This window comes from Gasterosteus aculeatus, chromosome 1 (genome assembly GCF_964276395.1).
Source record: "Gasterosteus aculeatus chromosome 1, fGasAcu3.hap1.1, whole genome shotgun sequence".
Classification (NCBI taxonomy): Eukaryota; Metazoa; Chordata; class Actinopteri; order Perciformes; family Gasterosteidae; genus Gasterosteus; species Gasterosteus aculeatus.
The window spans coordinates 19676750-19699091 of NC_135688.1; the positions used below are offsets into that span (position 1 = coordinate 19676750).

Here is a 22342-nt window from a genome sequence, read left to right on the forward strand (position 1 = left end):
TGAAGCTGATTATTTAAAGTTGTAAACAATCTTAGCCTTTTTACCCCACGCCGTCACCAGTCATTAGTTATGATCCACGGGGTCTCCACAGGAGCCTATTGATCACTCGTAGACTGATTGATTTAGACAAATACTTTTTTCTCTCAGAGTGCGAGGTCGAGTCGCTCTCTCCCTGTTAATTGAAGATAACTGAGTGGTAACAATGGCCCCCGTAAAAGAATGAGAGTTTTGTGATTATCGCTGCAGAAAGAAAAGAAAATGCAGAGGCAGGGGAGGAGGACGAGGAGCAGAAGGGGGAGGGAAGGGGGAGGGGAGGAGGAGGAGGAGGAGGAGGAGGAGGGGGGCGGCACTCTAATTAGGAAGCGGGGCGGTGTGGAAGCCATGGCCGGCAGGCAGGCGACAGGCGCCGGGTCCGGGACAAAAGGCTGTCTGCTGCCCTAAACTCCCCCTGCTTAACCCCCTAAACCGAGACACACATACGCAGTCACACGCACAGTGCTGCTGCATCACACACAGCTCTCTCTCTCTCTCTCTCTCTCTCTCTCTCTCTCTCTCTCTCTCTCTCTCTCTCTCTCTCTCTCTCTCTCACGCAAACACACACGCATGCACAAAGAACTTCACTTGACCAATGCTTTAATTGTGAAGGAAGAAAATGTTAAAAACCACGTGGTCTTGTAGTGGGAATAATGAATATCACGTGGTATCATTGCACATTGAGGCCATGTACTTTCATATTCCCCGATAAGCTGCCAGCTGAGTTTGGAGTTGGCTAAAGTTGCTTCGGAGGATGTGTGTGAGAGAAAGCTCTTCCCATAAATACTTACATTACTTGACTCTTTCTAAAAATACGGACAGCCACACAATACTAACGGAAGTGCTGATTGACGGTGACGGAGGAGCTGCTCTAAATAGACCTGAGCGGCGCTGCATGCAGGAGACAGACGCATAATAAATAGAAATACATTCATTCTTTGCTTCTATTGCAAAGAAATATAAAGTTATCTATTTCCTTCTATTGGTCAATTAAAGCTGGTACAGTAGGATTTAATATTCACTGCTGTGGACAAAACGAAGAGCAACAAATGTCATAAAATCTAAATGTATTTTGAATTAAACCATTAAAACATGTTCTTGTCAAATTAAACAAAGCACATGCACTTTTATTATGTCAAGGAACTGACCGACAGGGGGCGCACCTGTCCCACGTGTGCTTTTGTGTGCGCACTGTGTGTCAAAGCATTTAAGCTCACTTATTTTTAAAAACGGTGTCTGTTTTACTCGAATTAGATAACACACATTATATCAAGTTATTGCATTGTTATTATTAAGATTAAACACAATAATAATAATACCGAATAATAATAAGGAGGCGCCTCCAAGCTTTCAGCACAACGATTTTTTATTGAAATTGTGAGACAATCAAAAAAACAAAAACAAAAAAACAGCATAAACAAGATACTTTCTTCTTTAAATATATTTTTGAATAGATATGAATGATGCGCCCGTAGGAGGAATTGCTTTGAATGTCTCCTGGCTGGAGTGAAATAACCTGAGGTGTTTTTGAATCCATGTGGAGCTCTTTCTCTGTTCCTCTGTCTTTGTCGGTGGATGCAGACTAAAACATGGCACACACGTCACCTAAAAATCAGCGATGCTTCATAAACAGTTTTTCAAACCAACAAGCGCTAAATAGCTTTCATTTACAGTTCATACGTTCATGTAAAATGGGAGAGAAGAGGAGGAGGAGAAAAAAAGTAACAAGTTCAATTCGAAATATATACACGCTAATATACAGCCTTGAATAAATTAATACCAATTGCATAATCTTGGATCTTAGCTTTATTTACAGATTTTTTTAATCTTTAATTACATAAATAGTTCCGATTTTTTTTTCTGGCATGAAATGATAAGCGGTTGTGTGTTCCTCTCGCAGAGCGTTAACCTTCCATGCCCTTTTGAAATAATCAGGCCTGGGAAAAAAACGTTTTTGGATGCAGCTTGAGACGTGCTTCTTGGAACTAGGCCGAGACTCTCCAATGCTTCAAAGTTACGCGAACGCACCACGCCGCTCTCCGCTGTGCGGTGCGCTATTCAGTCTGCGGGGCTGCAGGCTCAGGCGGGTTAGACCGATAGATGGGGCCGATACCGACCCTCTGTTACAATGGATACCATAATGTTTCACAGTCTACATATTAATAGAATGGATAAGTCCTTTTCATCTCGCCATTATATTACTATTTCATTGTCTAAAATGTGTTTCACACTGTGTACCTCATTGTTTTGGGTTATAGTATTTTAACGTGGGACTGTGCCCCATAGTATTTTGTATGTGGGAGCCTGCATTGAAGAGCCGTTAGCCCCAAAACACTTTCAGGGGAACGTGTGTGTTTGATGACGGTCAAAATGTTGTTTGACATCCTTTTCATCCTACCTGGTAAGCTACGGAGGAGACCCTTAATACTCGTGGTTTTAAAAGATTAAATTGATTTAAACGGGCAACAGTTTTGTCTACCTGCCGTTTTGTTCCAAAAAATACCGGGTATAGGCCTTCACAGGACCCATATCGGTCAAACCTGAGCCCAGTCTCCCTAATGTGCTGTACAGGACAAATGCACGTATAGTCCTCCGGTATTCAAGCCAAGTTTTCATCCCAAACCGAAAGTGTTCATCACTTGGGAGAGTCTGCAGTCGGGGAGAGCTCCCGCTGGCTCTCTAGGCCGCTCACGAGCCTCTGGATGCTTTGCAGTTCATTTACTGAGTCCTTCATAGAGGTTTTGGGAGATGCAACCCTCCCACTTGAGCCTCCTGTCTTATGGTTGCTGTGGTGCTCTGGTGCTGGGCTGGTCTCCCTGCTGCCCGGCTTGGAGGATTCTGAGCCTAGGTTCAGGCCGCCCTGCAGGCCGGCAGCGAGCAGGCTCTGAGGAAGCGACACGGGCAGCTGGTACGGGTTGAAGCGGAGCCGGGGACGTGACGTGGTCAGGAAGGGGTTCCTGGAGAGTGGGCCGGAGGTGGCTGGGAGGGCAGAGGCAGAGGCAGCCGCTGCAGCCGCTGCCATGTAGGTGTAGGGATATGGGAACAGACCGCCAAACGGAGGCATGGGGATGCCCTGGAATAAGCAAGAGAAAAGACTACAGTTACACATCACTATTCCGGTCAAATTTTCATTGATAATTTCATCACAAAAACAGGTCTATTTCTTCAGAATTTTAAAACATATTTTTAACTTTATGAAAGTAAAAGTGACAGATGTTTCATTTTGCCACAAAATGATTTCTACAAATGGTTGACGCCACAGAAGCAAATCGAGGAAGTAGTTTGATTACTGTTTATCATTGAATCCTCAGCCGTTCATTTCTAATCATTTCAAGGAGTCCAATGTGTTTACATGCATACATGACATTTTGCCTCAATGATCATATTCTTAGCAATAAATATAAGGCCGCTCGGGTTACATCGTCTGCACTCTCAACACAAAGCTACAACTTTCCTCCCGTGCTGATGTCAACTCAGTCCTGCAGCTGTACAGGGAAACAGAATCAGTTTGAGAATGGAGGACCTTCCTTACCTGAGAGGCGAGCATGTGCTGAGACAGATGGAAGGGGAAGGGGTTGGGGCTTCCCGCTGTGACCTGGGTAGAAAGGCTGCCATTTTCCAACCCACTCGATCCAGATACAGAGGCCAATAGATGCCCCATGCCCATAGCAGAAAAGGCTCCGGGGCCCATGGCAAACTGCCCAGGGTGAAACAACAGTGGTGATCCAGCGCTCATTGGGTTAAAGAACTGCTGACTGTGCAAGCCAGACAGAGCCAGACTTTGCAAGTGACCTGGGCTGAAGTGCGAGGGGCTTTCGGTCTGAACCATAAGAGGGGAGAAGGTCTCCTTAGTGGCACTAATGCCTCCGGACTCCAAGTCCTTTGTCAACACATCCGGGGTGTCCTTCCTGTGCCTGCTCTCCACTTTGTCCTTCTCAAGGTTCCTTATACTGAACATGGAGTCATCCTTCTTTTCTGTTATCGGCCTGTCCCTCACACGCTCCTCACACCTGGAGCTGTAGGGGGACACAGGCTCAGGTCCGGGGCTGTTGGAGCCAGTGCAGCGCTCGTCGTGATGCTCCAGCTCCTGCTCGCTGTCAGTACACGTTTTGTCATCTGAAATACAGGAAACACATTTTGTTTAAAAGAGCGGCGTTGGCAGAGTGTCAACCTTCTCCTGCATCACAAAAATACACCAATAACTAGGATTGTGTTGTCTTTTTAGTTATATTCATTTTGGCTCCCAAATATATTTTCTAAGAGGAACATAAATTCATGTATTGTGTCAGGCCAATAGATGCCACATGCCCAAAGCAGAAAAGGCTCAAAAGCCCATTAACACAAACTTTAGAGAGTATTGTCAACTAAATTCTTAGACAAGAAAAACAGTATGTTGGTATCAAATAAAGACCCACACCACATTCAATATAGGACAACATTTAGTTTTAAAATAAATCAAATGTTGTTCACACCAACACGCGTTTACACAATGTATGATCTCAGTTAGAACATTTTAATGGAACTGTTCTATATTAGCAAATGTCATGGCTGACCATGCATCGGCAAATTATTGTAATTTGAATCTGTTTATTGAACTTTCATGAACTAAAACAGGCACAATGGCGGATCTCAGATGGCCTGTACGCAATTGGTTGCCAGGCGTCCAATAGTGGTGAGAGCTTTTAAACAGCAGGGTAAAAATGGATGTGATATCCTACTGTTATGGGTGTACGCGAATGCATCTAAATTCGCGTAATCGCAAATTCACGCTCATATGAGTGAAGCTTATTTTTCCGCATTATTTATTATTCTCGCGTTGAGAATGAATTTCCTCCACCCGTTTCCAAACATGTTACAGGCAATTTATCGAAATTTAACGTGACCATTGAATTGGGAAGTTTAATAATTTGCGGTGATTATAACTCAACATCAAAGCTGTAAAAGACTTGAACCATTGTTGAAATACCAGTTGATCAACGAGATCCAGTAAAAAACAACAGGTCATCTTACCTCGACTGGGCCTGCTGAACCTCAGCGGGCTGGTATCGGCTCCCAGCGGGGAGCGGGTGGCGTCTCTGCCGGTCGGAGGCTCACTGGATGAGGCATCCGAGTCCGCGCCATCCCGGTCCGCCTTACACTGGTCCTCAAACATCCGCAGCGACGGCATGGTCAGCTGTTTCCTGTCAAGGAGGAGAGTAATAACACTCGTGAAGGGTGGTTTCAATATGACGCTGTGACACAGTGGCTTTAGACACACGCACACGCACACACACGGGGTACACGCAGGTGAGGATATACCTTTTCTCTCTCCTCCCGTTCCCCGTGTCTCTGAATCCTTTGGCAAAGGGGTTGTTATCAATCTTCAACTGCGTTATCTGTCCAAAAAAAAATACAGTTAGTGAGAATAGATGTGGGAGGAATGGAACGAGAGCTACAAGGCTTCACGCTGCCCGTGCACATTGGGGCCGCCGCTGTGTGTGGATGAACACACACAGAAAGCGGCGTGTTGGACAGAAGCCGCGGCAGGCCTCGGATTTGCATTATTAATAAAAGCCCAATGATGGAGTGTAATTCTCATATGCCCCTGGAGAGAAATTCTGCCACGCAATATTCCTCTATGGGGCCACGCAAGCCCCTGTCCCCCAGAAAAAGAGGCAGAGGGAACAATACCTGGACAGATGATGATTTCAATAATTAATCATGCGGCTTGGATCGCTGCTTCCCTTCGATATGCCCTGCATGGTGGAAGAGGCCGGTGTGGCCCCATATAGGGATGCGCGGCCGGCAAGCGGCCTGCGCGGCTCCTGCGGGAGCGTCTTCCTTCCTGAGGGCCCTGTGGCCCTTGAACAAGACGCTTTAGGCGTTTGCGATTCGGGTCTCGTCCAGTGCGGCTGCGGGGGGACGCGCATTCAAACTGCCCTCTAATAGATGATGACTCTTATAAACTTAAACTCTTATAAAGAACCCCCCCCCCCCCCCCACAACCACCTCCTCCGACCCCTCCAACTGGGTTCATGGAGGAGGATAACGAATTAACAAGAGGCTAATAATACCGTCAGTTATAGGATACACATATTTCATTCTCAATTTAAATGTAAATGACGTATTAAATGATTTCCTGAGAAGACAACAATTAAAATAAAGAATGGGCACACGTTACGCTACGTCTTCTGCGGTAAAAATGAAATAAAATAAACATAATGCACATTTGCACATCGACTAAATGGTACATTTCTGCGCAGGGTGATTTAAGGCCCATTAACAACATTATACAATATCTAAAATACCCTCTACCGAGTCCAGGCAAGAAATTAATAAATAAATCAAGTGGGCCATGGGAGTCCTCTGCGGGGAAATTAGGCGACCTACAAAATCAGATTAAGTCTTCGGGGGTTGGCGGGGGGGGGCGCATGTAGGACATTTATTATGCAGAGTATTATGCATAGCATCCATATTAGAGGCAGTCGGCTTAGTGTGAACAGTGACTCACCTTGTCGTTCTGGTAGGCCGTCACCGCCACGAACTCGGTCTCCGGGAAGACGTAGGTCCTGAAAGTGCTGTAGGGGAGCTTCAGGATGTCGTTGGCCCGCACTATGTGGAACCGGGGCTGGTACTTGTGCATGGAGTTCAGGATGGTCTGGACCAACACACACGAAAAGACACAGCGTTGACGTGAATATGGGTGCATCGTGTGCCTCCTCGAGGCTTCTCCCTGCACCATAAAGTCGTCATCCAGCGCGCTGTTACTGATGCCGTTATAACGAGCGCGCCAGCAGACCTGTGCGTAATTAGCGCCAGGACAACAGAACCCCGTGAGCGGGCCACACATGTCGCCATGCCGGTTCACAATCACGGAGAGGAAAAAAAAGGTGCTTTTGCCTTTACAGTAAATAGTAAAGCTATTTTTTTAAGGTCAAATGTATACTAAGAAATTCACACAAAGCACCAAGCAAATTCCAGATAAAGAGTGTTGAGATAGACTGGGAACCTTTCACCTTAAGGAACATGTATAGGCAGAATAATAAGGCGCGAGCAAATAAGACAATAATACGTGAAGCCAATTGCTGCCTTCAAGCCGGGGGAAATGATTTACACTGACATGTAAACGCGGAATTTGTTTCCAGACGGAAGCTGCACTCTTCCTGACAACGGAGTTTTCGGACATTTGTCACCTACACCTGTTGCTGCTTATTTTGTAAAGGTTGGTGCATGTTTTCAAACCAGTTTAAAAACGAGTAATATGTGGTTAACTGCGATATCATATTTAAGACAAAATAAATAACGTGGCCTAATATAATAGGGAACTTTAACATACACCACAGTATACCATAAATACTATTCCCTATAGGAACATCAGTTGTTTCGGTCACTCAAGCAGATTTCACGTAATTTCTCTGCGACCCAAGACTGGCAAACACTCAGCTCGGATAAACTGATTTTTTAGATGAATTAATTTATTACAAATAAATAAAAATATAAAGCGGGGCAATGCAGCGGTGGTTTAGACCGTGCGCAGCAGCAGGCAGTTCGGCCTGCAGGCTGCATGAGTGCAGCTCTCCTGAATGTGGAGAGCAGCAGCGAAACATAAGCTCTGTGAATGTCAGCGGCGGTGGGAAGTCAAGTGGCAACAAAGTGTCAACAGCTTTGGACGCGAAGGCGTTCAACAACATAAATGTGGAACGACGCCTCTTTTTACGATTTCAATTCTCTGGAATTATTTTTGTAACGTGGATAGTAGCTGTGTTTTATTCACAATCCCCCTACAGTAGTCTTCATTTGGATTCAGCACATGCTATGTGCTCGGTTTTTATTTTATTTTTTCCCCGTTTCCCCTAGTTGTGTCTTGTTATTATTGCGCTGCTGCAACAACACACTTTCTCCATATGCTGCATAAAAAAATGTCATCCGATTTTAAAATACCCAATGCACGTCTGTTCAAACAGCAAACAGCTCATGCAGCACATCTAAAAACAAAAGCCTGTACAGGCTAGAAAAAAAACTCCCACTACTTACAAATCCGTGTTTGTCTGAAATGTTGTTGGTCAACTTGAGTTTATGGAAAGCAACAGGCTTCGCCATCCATTGCTCGCCGGTGGCCGGGCTGTCCGGGTGGATGTACATCCTCTTGGGCATCTCCGGGTCGGCCTTGCCCGCCACCATCCAGCGGGAGTTGTGGAACTTGTAGCGGCAGTCGTCTGCCGCAACGATGTCCATCAGCAGGATGTACTTGGCCTTTTTATCCAGTCCGTTTATTCGTACTTTGAACGGAGGGAACATCCTCCTGCAGAGGAAAAAACACGCATCTAGTCAACACGGCGGGATTCGACCTGAACGCACCGTCTCACCGCACACAGCTGACCAAAGGAACGCGGACGGAGAACCCGCGGCTCCGACGAGAGGAAATATAGTCTCCAGCAAAACCATGGCGTGTTAGTGTGTGTGTGTGTGTGTGTGTGTGAGAGAGAGAGGGGAGTATCTGTCTGACTGTCCGCCTGTGTGTGCGAGAATGTATGTATGTGCATGTTGTCCAAACCCTAAACTACAAATACAAGTAGTATATTTATGACCGCGCTTTTTCAAGTGACAGCCTGTTTGTGAACCCGCGCTGCTGCCTCAACACAACGCAGTTTAGGAGCAAAAGGCTGACAAATGGCCGTGTCACATTTTCCCCTTAAATATCACAAATATATGCTTTGATCAGTCTTGAAATATATTTGTATTATTTAAAAAATAATTCACGTTTTATTAATTTCCTTATTTAAAAAAAAATGAAGCCAGTTTAAATCCGAAATATAAACACAGTTTTGAGTCAGGAACTCCATTTGCAACCATATATTTAGTGTATAATCTAAGGTAAGCATGGCATGTTATTGTATTATTCTTCATATTTTTTCATCATATTTTTATGAATTGTTAAACAGGTCAATAATCGGTGGGGAATTTAAAACCTAATATGAAGGCCTTACACGCAGAGCATTTAACAACGTGAATAAATGGCTTTTATCCACTTTTAACGTTTCTGCATTATTAAAGAAAAACTGCGGTTTAAAAAAAAAGGAAACAATGCAGCGCCGGCATATCCATCGGTGAATTCTTACCTTCCGGACTTGGTAATAACCATCTCCGTCCCGAGTTTATGAAATTGGTCCCAAAGATCCTTGGCTTCCAGTGTAACTTTGGGGTCGTCGTCCACTTCCTCCTCGGGTTCCAGGCTCTTCATGCTGCGCAGATGAGCCGCCTGATGGTGGCTTAGGGCCGGGTGGAGCCCAGCCTCCGCCGCCCCGGCCAGGCCGTGGTCCGTAATAGGCTTGGTGAGCGCCCCGGGAGGCAGGCTGAGCGCCGGGAAGAACGAAGGCTGCGCGGCCGCTAAAAAGGCGGACATGGGGAAGTCGGTCGCCCGGTGTGCGTGGAAAGGGTGATAAGCCATTGCAGTCCCTGTGAAAACTGGATCTCTCATCGGTGCATCCACAAAAAAGCGAAGTGAAATAATGGATATGTTAGTGGTAATCCCCCCCCCCCTGCCCCACAGCGAGAGTAGCTCCGCGCTTCGCGAGCAGTTAATGTGTGTAAAGCGGTGCCGAACAGTACAGCGCTTTGTCGAACACGCGGCGTGTTATCGGGCTGAAAAGGAAACCGCCCGCGGTCGCTGTCGATGTGCTGCTGCTCCTCCGGCTCCTCCGCCGAGTCCCTCAGTGGAAGCTCTGCTGTGAAGGCAGAGCCCGGCTGCGCTGTGTGCCTCTCGGAGAAATCAACCGCTCCTCTGCTTCAGTCATCCCACACTGACGGGAGAGATGTGGCCCCGTTCACTGCAGACCTGTGACTATCTCACATGTCCTTCCTGCCTCCATCCACAACACTAACGAACCAAGCCCCTTTGATTGCTGATTTTACGCTTTCTGGACCAATTGTGGGCCCCTATAGGCGTGGTTCTGACAGCTCCGGTCAGATTCTAGGAGAGAAGAGGGGAGGAGGAGGGGGGGCAAGGAGGTGTCGGAAGCATTAGCAGTAAGAAAACATGTCAACAGAATAAAATATTAACCAATGACAGGAAAGATCTGGAAATCCCACCCCCATTTCCAAGCCCAACACCCGGTCCGCCCTCAGTGCTTGGCCGGTGGAGGTATCGTCTCTGTCGGCTAGCGTTTCTACAACGTCGCCTCCGGAGAGAACCAGCCCATCCACCGAGTCACTGTTTAAATACTCACCTCTATGCGGAGGCACGGCTCAAATGCTCCACGTCCACCACTGTCATCCCGTAACAACCCATTACAGGCTCAATCCGGCATTCCGGGGAGAATTATTCCAGAGAGCCGCCGCTGTTTATAATAACCGCCTTGTAATTATTACACGTTCTCGGCTGTTTTGACGCGCACGGGCTAAATTGACACCAGCGGCGACCATCCACGTCGGCCGCGCGTACACTGACTTCAGCCCCGGCTTCCCCGCGTCGGGAGCCATTTATCTGCGCGTTGGTCCCGGTCGAGCCGACGGGGAGCAGCGTGAAAAAAAGAGACGAGGCTGGAAAAGACAAACCCAGATGCTGCGCGCAGGAAAAGAGGAAACCACATGAGTGATGATGATGATGATGATGAGTGCATTTTGAGAGAAAAATCAGAGAGAAGGAAAAGCGGTGAGTGCTCACTTCGATACAAACTCCTCGCTAAAACAAAGTTGCATTATTTGGAGAATCGAATATTGTTCGATTTTTACTTTTTACCATATTATTGTCGCTCGGTATCACTAACGTTACGGTCTTGTTGGACGTCGTGTTTTTGGTTGTTGTTACGTTTTAAAGCACGTACAATGATTTAAAACAAAGATCGAGTGGCTCGGTCGCAGAGCCGAGGGCAGCCCGTGTCGGCGTGTAATCTCCGACAGGTTGTATTTTCAAACCTATGGGACAGTGCGGGACTCCGGGAGCCTCGGACCCCCCCATCACCCCCTCCACCCCCCCCCCCCCCCGCCCCCCTGCACTCCGCTCCGCTGAGCTCCTTTAGAGAGGATCCAGCGCCGCGGCTCCTGATTAACTTGGACTCAGTTCGTTAAAGAGCCGCACGGCGCCAGTCGGCTGATGCGCCACAACAAGAACAATCTCTTGTCTCTTGTTATTTACCCTGAAGTCGTGCATGCGCGAGCCCCCCCCCCCTCTCAGGAGCCTCATGTGCGGCTCCGCTCCACTTGTCTGCCTCGGTTATGGCTCGTTGTCAGAATTGAGTATTTTAGATCTTTTTAGACAAACAGCTGCTCTCTCCGGGCCGGAAGGAGCGCGTTGTGGGCTCAGGCGTCACTTGGACCAAAGCGGAGTCACTCTAAATGAGAGTGTCACAGACAATCGCGGGTTTCCTATTGACTCCACTTCTGCTGACAGGCACACGGGACCCTTAGACACATTGCGTGTATTAATAATACACCTAATTCGTCAACATCTTTGACGACACCAACGGCAGCATATAAATCACATTAAGATAAAAGTGTTAATGGGAGAGACAAACATGCAACAGTAGAAGGTTCCAGCGGCCTGCGCGTGTCAGGTCACGTTATGTGCCCTGGCAGCATTTGGCAGCGTTTGCACATCTCCGCTGAGTTGCACACTTGTTGCTTGGTTTCTATCGGATGGATGCGGCCACGCAGGGTCAGCAGGCCCGGCAGCAGCAGCAGCAGCTCCAGCGCAACACAGCGCGCCATACCCGAGCGGTAAAACCTGTTCTAAATGAGCAACACACCTGACACCAACTGTTTCACGCCGCGCGGGCTTCCACGGCAGAGTCGGTGCGCGCCGGCTGTGCGGGATAATAACCTGAACACTTGTAAATAAATGCCATTGAGCGTCACGCTTCACATGACAAACATGTAGACGCAACACGCATTTCTGCCACATACGTCACGGTTATTTTGCGTGGTGTATCTGCTATAATTAGGCCAGCTGACTTGTTTGGAATGCTGCACTTTGAGATTTATGAAATGACAGAAGCGATGTAGGAGTGCCGCGGGAGCGGCGCCGGTTTGTCAGAGTTTGGAAGCTACGTGCAGCTTTACTTGAAAAGAAGAAGAAGAAAAAAGATTAGCAACACATGGAGGTGGACATGGGGGTTTCTGCCGGAAAACTCAATTGACTAATTGTATAAACAATGCTTTTGCAAATTAGTCACCATTTATTTATTCTGTGCCGTTCCCATTACGCGCGATTTAAAAGTCATTCAGTCAGGGCAGGACGGCTACGAGCTGCTGCTGGATCTACATAGAAGGGGCACTATGCCGATAGATTAGCACATTCTGTGTGTTGGGGATTAATGAAAGCAGACAGGGAGTTTGTTCCTCAGACTCGTTCTATGGTGAATGCGCGTGTTCGATGTGGATGTGGAGGAGAAGCAATCACCTTGAACGGAACAAGATGCGCATGACGAATAGCAACAGGAGTTTAATCCACACTTTCCACACCCACGTTGAAATCATTTTATTATATATTACAACCAAGAAATTGTGAAAACAGGCAGGTTTGGAAGTTTTAATTTGACGTATTTGGTGCAACCCCCCCCCCCCCCCCCCCCCCCCCCCCCCCCCCCGTTGTCTGGGGGTGTGTTCCTATTTCAAGGGAATTAAATGCTTGCATGACGCCTTCCACAGTAAGAAGTGGACTCAAGCCTTTCCGTGTCCTTGATCCGTCCGCTCAATAAAAAACAGCGCAGCAGATAAAATAAGCGAAAATGAAACAATGCGTAAAAAACGCCTCCCGTCCCTGTGATTTGGCCCATGTGTCAACAATCTGGGCCAGAGACGCTCCAATTACATCGAAACGGAGACGTTTTGCGCCATATTCGTCTATAACCGAGTATTGTTATTTACTCCCTCCCTTCGACATGGTTCCTATCTTCCTTTTACCTCTCCATCTTCTCCTCGCATCTTCCCGCATCATCTCTCCGGCTATATTTAGCGGCTAGACGGAGGCCTTGGCGCCAGACCGTTTAAGACCTGTCAAAGTCCCTCATATTTCCCCTTGTCACATGGAAACTCTCCGCTTCCTCTTACTTTTTTCTTACTCTTCTCCTTCTCCTCTCTCATCCTCATCGTGCAGCTACACCCCCCCCCCCCCACCTCCTCCGCCTCTTCCTCCGCCTCCTCTCCCTCAACTCCTCCACTTCCTCCTCCTGCAAATCCTTTGCAGTTCAGTTCATTCTACTAAATGACACATCTCATTTCTCACTATCAGGAAACGCAGTGTTTCCTCAACCACACACACACACACACACACACACACACACACACACACACACACACACACACACACACACACACACACACACACACACACACACACACACAATATCGTTTGGAACAATTCAGAAAAATAAGCCGTTCGGGACTAGTATAATAACTTGTTCCTTCCAGCTCTTCCATAAAACATTATTTTTACTGGACATGAGTTTATGACAAACTCAATCATGAACTACAACCACTCACATGCAGCCACCTTCCATATTCCCTGAGCCTGTTCCAGCCTCCTATTCTGACAGTCCCGCGCTGAACTTCAGCTTGCAGTCACATCGCTGTGTGGAGGCTGTGTGACTGACAGGTCGGCCACCAGGTGGGGGCGCTATTGAGACCCAGGGGAGCCAGAGAGGATGTCACATCCTCAGACATTGTAGCAGCCAACACTGTGACGCTGTACACGCTCACACTGAGTTAAACCAGGTTTAGTTTTTTCAATACATTTTTTAAAACGCTGCTTTTATTATGACCTATTAAATTATGGTGGAATTCAGCTTATTGCATAATGATTATGGCGCGCATCAGATTCGACAACTCCTGCTGATTAAATCCAAAGGGGGGCAAAATAAGTTTGGCCACAGGTGAATGAGCGCATGACGCACTGCCGAAATGTGCATGCGCACGTGTACAGCGAACATAGGTATGTTCTACTGTGACGCGCGCCTCCAAATAGATCACAGAGACATATCCTTCGGTGGCTCAAATGTTCCCAAAAGCATTCATAGAAAAATCCCTCTGTTGTCATTAGCTGGCTGGAGGGACGTTACCGTTGTGCCTTTGAGCCCAAAGGTCATATCCACAGAGATGCAGCCTGTGGTGCTCTATAAGACCTCGGAAATCCCCAATAGAGACACGCGAGTATTTTCGCGTTTCTTTCTACGTGCACTCATCACATTCGGATCAAATGAAAACAAATCGATCCCAGAGTCATTTTGTGAACAATACCTGACAGTCACGGCTGAAAGCGGCCTCTATACATGATGTGGATCCCCCAAAACACGGAAAACGGATTCCTAAAACTAAAACACATTTCTGCTAAAGCAAAAAGGACTCCGCAAAATCGTACATTTTATATTTTATTTCAGTTTATGAAAATAAATTGTTAAATTTCCGTATTACCCTACCTCACTGTGCATATTTATTCGAGGTGTATTTTCTATACGGATTTGCAGAAATCCTTCAATTTTGAAATGAGATTAAAGTATTTTCGAGCAGTAAAATCGTTGGAAGCTGAAGTGTGAACATGTTATCCCGCGGCATCAAATAAAAGAGAGGGATTACTCTTGTAAAACGTGTGTGGCTTGTGCTCTGGAAGTTCTCAGCACAGCGTTAATCATGAAATAATATTAAAAGCATCGGCTTTTTAACGCCATACAGGGCACACTATTTTTTTACTATTCTATTTTCGTTGAACCACTTTTTTAAAACTGCAAAAATAATCTCCTGTGTGTTTGCAGATGTGTTGACATCGTGCAGAAAATGAATTAGAAGCTGCAGTTTCTGCGCCGCAGAGGAGCCGGAATGCTACCTGCAGGCCGGAGACGGAGGCTCTCCAGCCCCGCGTGCACACGCCTCGGAGGACACTCACGGTCCATCAGGTGTCCTGGTAGGAAGTCTGGACTGTGGACACGTTTCAGGTTCGATTTCATATGTCAGGTATTAGTGGCCTATTATTCTCCCGCGTTTGAGAAATTATTAGTAATTCTAATCCCTGACAACTGGAAGTTTCCACAAGTTTCAAATTTTGTTGCAATTAAAAATGACAGAAACATTATGTGACGATATGATTATTTAATGCTTCAAGAATTAAAACGGAATTAATGAAACACATGCAACTGAGTCATAAAATACTAGCGCAGTCAGAGAGGAATGAGTGCAGTGAGACCAATGCAAATAAGCTGCACCCTTAAAACTACGGAGCTGACATACATCTTCTCACGCTCTGAATTAATGTGGGCTAATTGAAATGAAAGTGAGCCTGAAATGTTTAGGTAAGTAGATCCCTGCTTCTTCTGCTCCTCTACAGGTACTGTTGTATTAACTGCCTTGTAAAATGACAGAAACCTAAAGTAGCAGAGCATGGCAACTGACACATGTGTTTCTTGAAGGATAATTATGGAGGATGGAATTAAAGTGGAACCAGGAGATATCGTAACCACGTTCCTGATTCAAACACATATCCCCAGCAGCCGGTTGAGCTGAGATCAGCCAGCACATCCGGCATTGCCTGCGACATTTGACTATATGTACAGGCCCTGACACACTGATGCTTAAGGGTAACAGAACTGTCTCGGTTTACGGGACTCCTGGAGGTGACTACAGGAGGGGAAAAAAAGGCAAACATCAAATTATCCTCATGTGGTCTGTAAGTGAACCTGATTTGGGGTTTTAGGCAATTGTGTAATTCAATATAGTTCAAAGATTGAACTCTTCGTTGACAGTTACACATTGATCTATATGCAGTAGGACGGTTTGTTTAGGATCTATGTTATGCTCTATTGGTCCTTGTGTCAATCTGTACCTTTTCTTCAGCAGCTGATCACCTTCACGCCAAGATAATCAACTCACCAGGTCATGATAGTCTTAATTAGAGGGCTATTATTAAAAAGAATTAGTTTTTCTCAGATTCCTCAGAAATTGTAGTGTTATTTATGCCAACCAATAAGTGTCCTATAGCGTTTTTAAGAAGCTTTTCCATCCACGTGGCCATGTGGGTTTGAAGAGTGGAGACAATGATGGTCCAACATGCAGGAAGCATGCGGGTAGGTTCCCCACAGGGAGCTTGGTTGCAGAGAACAACTCAAAGTGACAGGTAAAGAGGCCATGCTTGTTTACATTGTTCTATATTCTGGTCATAAAAATGATTCTGGGCTGCTCACTTTCAATCAAAACCTTTTTTTATCACCATTTTAACATAGATCTAGAAACTAATGTACTACAGAATGTCAATCTACATTTAACAACCTCTACAGTCATCCAAGACCGAGGATGCTGTACACATTGCAAAGCCCCCTGATGACACATTTTGATTTTACGCTATATAAATACAACTTGAATTAAATTAGAATTAAAATAGTTTGTAATCAGATATTTGAAAGCTTTTTTAGTTTTGAAGGTCTTACAATCACCAGATTTTCATATATTGCGCAATTCACTGAAATAATAAACGCTCAAATGTAAGATCCCTCTTTTGAATTGTAGAAATGGAATCATATTTATTATGTTTTTTAATTGCAGGATTTTGCCACAATCCTAATTTTTATTGTGACGTTACAAATTAATCCAAAGTCAAATGTTGTAAAGTAAGGATCTTTTTTTCTTCTAAATACTAAATTATACACAGCCCATCATAACAATAAGCAAATGTGGTTCGCTGAAGGAAACCAAAATAAATGTTTCAAGCCATGTATGAATTAGCATTTATATGTATTTGCACCGAGCGTCCCAGCATGCATAAGATTGGTAATATAGTGAACGAGGGCCACAGTTTGGATGTGATTAGCAAGCAGCATAAGTAAAAGCATTCACATAAACTGCTTTTCCTTTAAAGAAATGCTGATAAGATTATTCCCTCGGGTCCAAAAGCACATGCAGACATTTCTGTTCTGTTCTGCTCTTGAGCAAAGAAGCTAGCAGGAGGTCCGAAGAGTTACTTTATCTTGTAAAGTCTCCAAATGGGAAATGACAGATGATAGTTAAGCTGTCACAGCTAAACTACACTTTAAATTAATGATGGACTTGGTAGTTAATGGTAATTAAAAACCATCATCTTTTAGTAAAGTAAAAATGTACGCAGCCTGCCGTCATTCAATATTGTCTATGCTAATCTGCTAGCACCATGATTTGTCCCAGTCAGATGTCTCAATATGAATGAAATAAAAAGTGATTCAAATGAATCTTACAAACATACCCCCCCCCCCCCCCCCCTCCACACACACACACACACACACACACACACACACACACACACACACACACACACACACACACACACACACACACACACAAATAAAAACAGTACTGCGAGCTAATGCTAATGCTTTCGAGTGACCAGACCAAATACAGGAGAATCAGTGACATCAGCCAGACTTAGTTTTAATGTAACCCAATTGGCCCTGGGAAGATTGATAAGCGTTCACTTTGCACTTCATTTTGCTTCCTTTTCAGAGTTCACACGTTTGAACTCAGGGTCGGTGGTTTCACCGCACAGCACATTAAAGTTTACACCATTTACATGTCAGGGAGAGAATTCTCTTCACCATGAGATTTGACTCAGTGAGGAGGGCTTTATTGCTTTGCAAAGGACATATCTTTGTCAGTTACTGTTAGAATACATGCATCAGAACATGACAAGTTTAGTATTTTAGAATTAAAATTGATATATAGCTTACAGTGCCCAGAACCTTCCCATGAAGTTCCATTACAATGACTTGTTGCAAATGACCAAATAAGCAAATTCATTTCAAACTCACATTATGCATATACATTTTATTGTGCATTATTCTTGTAAATTACAACTCATCATATTTTCTTTTTATGTTTCAAAAGTAATAAAAACATTGTAAAATGTTTGTTGAAATTGAATAAAAGGTTTCCTGTGAAAAGGTGCAGTTTTTCTTTTATTCTTATTCTTTAATACTCACTTCCTCTGCATGAAGGGGAGAAAAAAAAAGCTTGAGCCCATTTATACTTTATTCATGAATAATATGAACATATTTTATAATAGTTTCATTTTTTTATATTATTGTCGGTAAAATATGACATTTTTGTCATCTCTTCAAGCTTGGATATATTCCATTGGGCAGGGACCTCCTTTTATATTATGGCCAGTAGTAACATGTTGATGTGATGCAATAAAGCGTGCAAGGAATAATTCAATGCTAATTTAATTTGCTTCTTTTTTTTTAATCTTAGTTTGCGGATTTAAAGTTTTGTGCTGATTAGCAGAGAAACAAAAATGGCCTCTCTTTTTGCTCTCAGAACAAAGAGCCACTCGCCCATAAAAAGTCTCTTAACAGCACTTTACTGCCTGTTAAAAAATATGGTACTAATTACCAGTGGTACGATGTGCCGATGTCACCGCTGTGGTTCAAATGCAAACGGCACAACTAAGAGTCATCAGAGTGAGAAAAAGGACAGACTGTTCATTCATTTCTTTGGGTTTTATTATGTTTTTTTAATTTCTTGCATGACTCCTCGGAAAAGTCGAAGTATTTCACAAAGTAACTCCCACTGTGAAAAACAAGCATTTGCTCTGAATTAAAACACGTAGATGCAATGCATGCCCTCAGTCAGTAAAAGAGAAACAACAGGCCGTCATGGGGTCCGTTATCTAATGTGTCTCTGCTTTTCTGCTTTCAGTTTTCAACAAGACAAATGTTCTGCTTAAGACCAACAAGCAGGCAAAGTGTGTTGAAAAAAATAATTTCTGATCATCAAAGTAAATCTCTAAAGCTAGCACATTTACAAGTATAATGCATTGATTTAGAGAGTAATAACTAGAGGCGAGAAAATGAGTTTGGTAGAAAATGACTAATGAACAAAATACAGCATGAGGGTCTCTATTACTACGCTCAATGAAAATTCTGTATCCGGAAAGGCCAAGCTAGGAAATATATCTAAATGATGTCAGAAATGTCGCAACTACAGGGTAAACATCTAAATGACTTCAGCCATGGAGTAATAGTGTCATGTAATTACTGCATCTTTTGTCAAATGTAATTATATGATAATCAAAGGCATGAGAGGGACAAATTTAATCAAAAACATTTAGGGAGAGGCCATGAGAGTAGCAACACACACACACAGAGGGAAAAGGAGCTGCTATACGTCACTGACTGGAATAAACATGTTTCCTTTGTTCGGCGCTCCCACTCTCATGGCTCCTTCAGACAATAGGCACGCCGTAAAACTTCAAACACACACGCAGAATGATGGCGGGCGGCACAGAGGAAACATCAGCTGCAGCGAGGACAGGACGGCTGGCTTCTGATCACACAGCAGCAAGGTTAAAAGCAGAGTACGGTAGATGTGTGAGGCTGATACTGGCCTGTCATTAAGAATCCGATATGGAAAATAAAAGAAGTTCCTCCCTGACCTGTATCAAAATACTCTGTCATGAAACTACATACAAACTGCTTTGGATTTGGTTATCTGCCGGCAACACTTAAAATAGTAGCAACTTAATATCAGTCAAGCTGAGAGGAAATTAGCTTTCAAGAGTGTACAACAAATGTTTCTCAGTGTTTTCCCCCAAATCATTGCAATTTCAACACTGCGTTACATCTCAAATTTAAAACAATTGGAAATCAAGACAAAACCACATTGGCAGCTTCATTAAAATAATCAAATAGTAACACTGTATGTAGCTGCGATCACACTGAGGTGTGAGTCACCGAATGATAAAGTAACGACACAGAACACACGACAGGGAAAAACAAATCCAAGACATCATTTGGTTTGCTGCGTGTCAATGCGATGCTGCGTGGACAGACATGGGGGAGACGGGCGGGGGTGAGGGGAGAGTCTACGGGAAGTTGGTCGGGAAGAGACTGAGCGGCTGGCTCTCGTTGGTGGGGAGGGGGGAGCGGTAGCCTTCGAAGTAGCGTGGGATGCTGCCGCTGGTGGAGCCCGAGCTGTTACTGAGGGTCTCGATGCTGCCCTCCCTCTGCAGCTCTGCAGAGACACACAGGGAGAAAGAGGGGGAGAGAATGAGAAATGATCCGTTTTCAAGTTCATCAGACAACACAACTGTCCGGCTGAAATGTCCACATGCACAGTTTGTCCTCTGGCACACACTCTGATGCTAATTCTGACAGAAACAAAGTCCTCATCCTCAGAGCTGCTATCAAGCCTAAATACCTATTATGGAAGAAAGGAACTTTCCTTTCTTCCATAATTTGTTGCATCAAGTATTTGAGTTGAACGCTTTGTCAAATCTTTTTCTGAAAAAATTAACCATATTTTGCATTCATATTTTTTTACAATGTTTCTTGAATGCTTTTGTTAAGACATCATTAAAGGGCCGTTTGAGTATGTTGTTTTGTTAAATTACTGAAAAAGGGATTTAGGACAAAACAACCAAATAGGCTGTCTTGGTATCTGTACAGAAGGTGTATTGTAACCATTATAAGCCCCAGACTTACTCATCGCTTAAAGAAGCAAACAAGGTTGAATCAAGGTCAGCTAGATATTGCATAACGGTTTCATGTAAAAACTGAAGTTGTTAGAGATCTTTCTTAAACGCATTTTGAAAAGCATGCACAGTCATGTGATCAGATAGGTTGACCTCCTCCCTCCCCCCTGAAGGTGAACATTTTCACACCGACTGACCAGACTTTTCATCTGTAATTGTGTTTATGTTCTATAGCGTTATATCCAACTGATGTAAATTAGGGTCAAAACTATAAAAACAACATATATATAAAAAAACAAATCAATGATCTGTGATTCAGCATGAACGCAATTAAAAAATTTTCAGTAAATCTGAGATTATTTTAAACGAGTCCTGTGCCAAAGAGGCACACAACATGAACAACATCATTACTTGATTGAACAGAAAGAAGGAATAAAAAAAGGAGATCCCTTCCGATTATATTACCATGAATTACTCATCCAATATAATAGTTATTAGCAGCGGAAGTCCACAGCTGTGAGATTATAATGTCAGATATATGGGCAGAATAGCGTGCGCGTAAATGGCAGCACAGTATTAAGAATGGAAGCCCTTTACTGAACCTCTGTGGTTTCAGACACTGTTAAGATGATGAGATCCATGAATTTGTGCAGGTCATGAGATGCCATAACAGAGTGCATAGTGATTTAAAAACATAGTATTCTACAGCATAAAACCTCTCCGACCATTACCAGAAATCCGCTGGTCGCCTCACGAATTAAACCAACAGGAAATGCACTGGTAAATGACATTGTTTTATGTCATTTACCAAATGTCAATGCGTTGTTTAGATGCCTGGCTCCGAATCAACATGTTGACATGATTGTACTTATATTCCTAACAAGTGTACAGAATGATAATAACTGTAAACTGAGATGCTCTCCTTAGCTTACAGTTACCTTCTGGTATCAGTTTAAAACTGTTTCCACAGCAGCTTTTAAAGCACCAGAGAATCATTCAATGAATTCTCTCTACGGTTTGAGTGGACGTTGAATTGTACACTACGGCCTGTCAAAAACGAACTGCACAGCGAGTCAGCGACCTTGAGATGAACATGAGGTCTAATTAGCTTAAGAGTCTTTTCAAACTCGTACTGCACTGACATAAAACCACAGCGTGTGTTTAATACGTCCTGCAGATGTTCAGAGGCCAACGTGGAAACTGTCTTTGTCACGTACGGCATGCAGGAAGTGGGAGCTTCTTACTTTAGCCAAGGGAAACCTAATACAAACCACACTGTTATTATCCCGGCTAACACGCAATGTGCCACACTGTGGTGTTATCCCAGCCCGCTGCCTGCCCCCCCACCCCGTTTCATTCCCCAGCACTACACAGGGCAGACGTGCTGCAGTAATCCCAGGCGGAGCGAGGGCTTCTGGTTCACACTGGTCTGGGTTCAGTCAATGTGTGGATTTATAAAGCAACTCACACTTTTGCTTTATTGGATGAGGCTGTCGTTAGTTGCACTAATTTGTTTTAACCAGAAAATTCCACAACGTGTAATGAGATTATAAACCTATAAAAGAGCTCACTGGGTAGTATACGGTAGACAATGTAGCTGTTTTATTGTTGTACATTCAGGATGCTAATGAATTGGTATGTCCTCAGTGAAATACAAGATGCATACCAGCAACTGCAATTGCGCGGTAATAAAGTGTTTCAACTATCTCATATCATCTGTACATTTGGATAAGGCCTGTATGGATACATCGCTGAGAACAACATACCAGATATGTGCAGTGGGATCTCTAGTTTAAAACACTCGTGGGGATTTTGCGCTTTAAAAAACAATTTCTTTACTCACGCGCACAAAGTACCACAGCGCCAGGGTTTATCTGGAAGAATATGGGTCATCAGCACTGATATCAG

General features: G+C 44.3%; 2 protein-coding genes across 3 annotated transcripts in view; both read right to left on the reverse strand.

Annotated features, from left to right (window-relative positions):
- Positions 1–1378: 1378 nt before the first annotated feature.
- On the reverse strand, positions 1379–10958 carry tbx2b (T-box transcription factor 2b). 2 transcript variants are annotated; one of them, XM_040187315.2, is made up of 8 exons: positions 10239–10958; positions 9132–9982; positions 8047–8314; positions 6524–6670; positions 5332–5408; positions 5044–5213; positions 3566–4149; positions 1379–3106 (listed from the first exon to the last, which is right to left on the reverse strand). In XM_040187315.2, the coding sequence occupies exons 2-8, from the start codon at positions 9488–9490 to the stop codon at positions 2669–2671; spliced, it is 2043 nt and encodes a 680-aa protein (XP_040043249.2). In that variant the 5' UTR covers positions 9491–9982; positions 10239–10958; the 3' UTR covers positions 1379–2668. The 2 variants fall into 2 exon arrangements, with proteins under 2 accessions (XP_040043249.2, XP_077954684.1); XM_078098558.1 differs by having other exon boundaries at positions 6524–6674; positions 8045–8314; positions 10239–10917.
- A 7488-nt stretch (positions 10959–18446) lies between these two features.
- The window catches only part of bcas3 (BCAS3 microtubule associated cell migration factor), a gene marked incomplete in the record, with an annotated part of 263195 nt that continues 259299 nt past the window's right edge, over positions 18447–22342 (reverse strand). Inside the window, 1 exon segment of the mRNA XM_078098554.1 lies at positions 18447–19974. Coding sequence (XP_077954680.1) covers positions 19826–19974 — 149 coding nt within the window.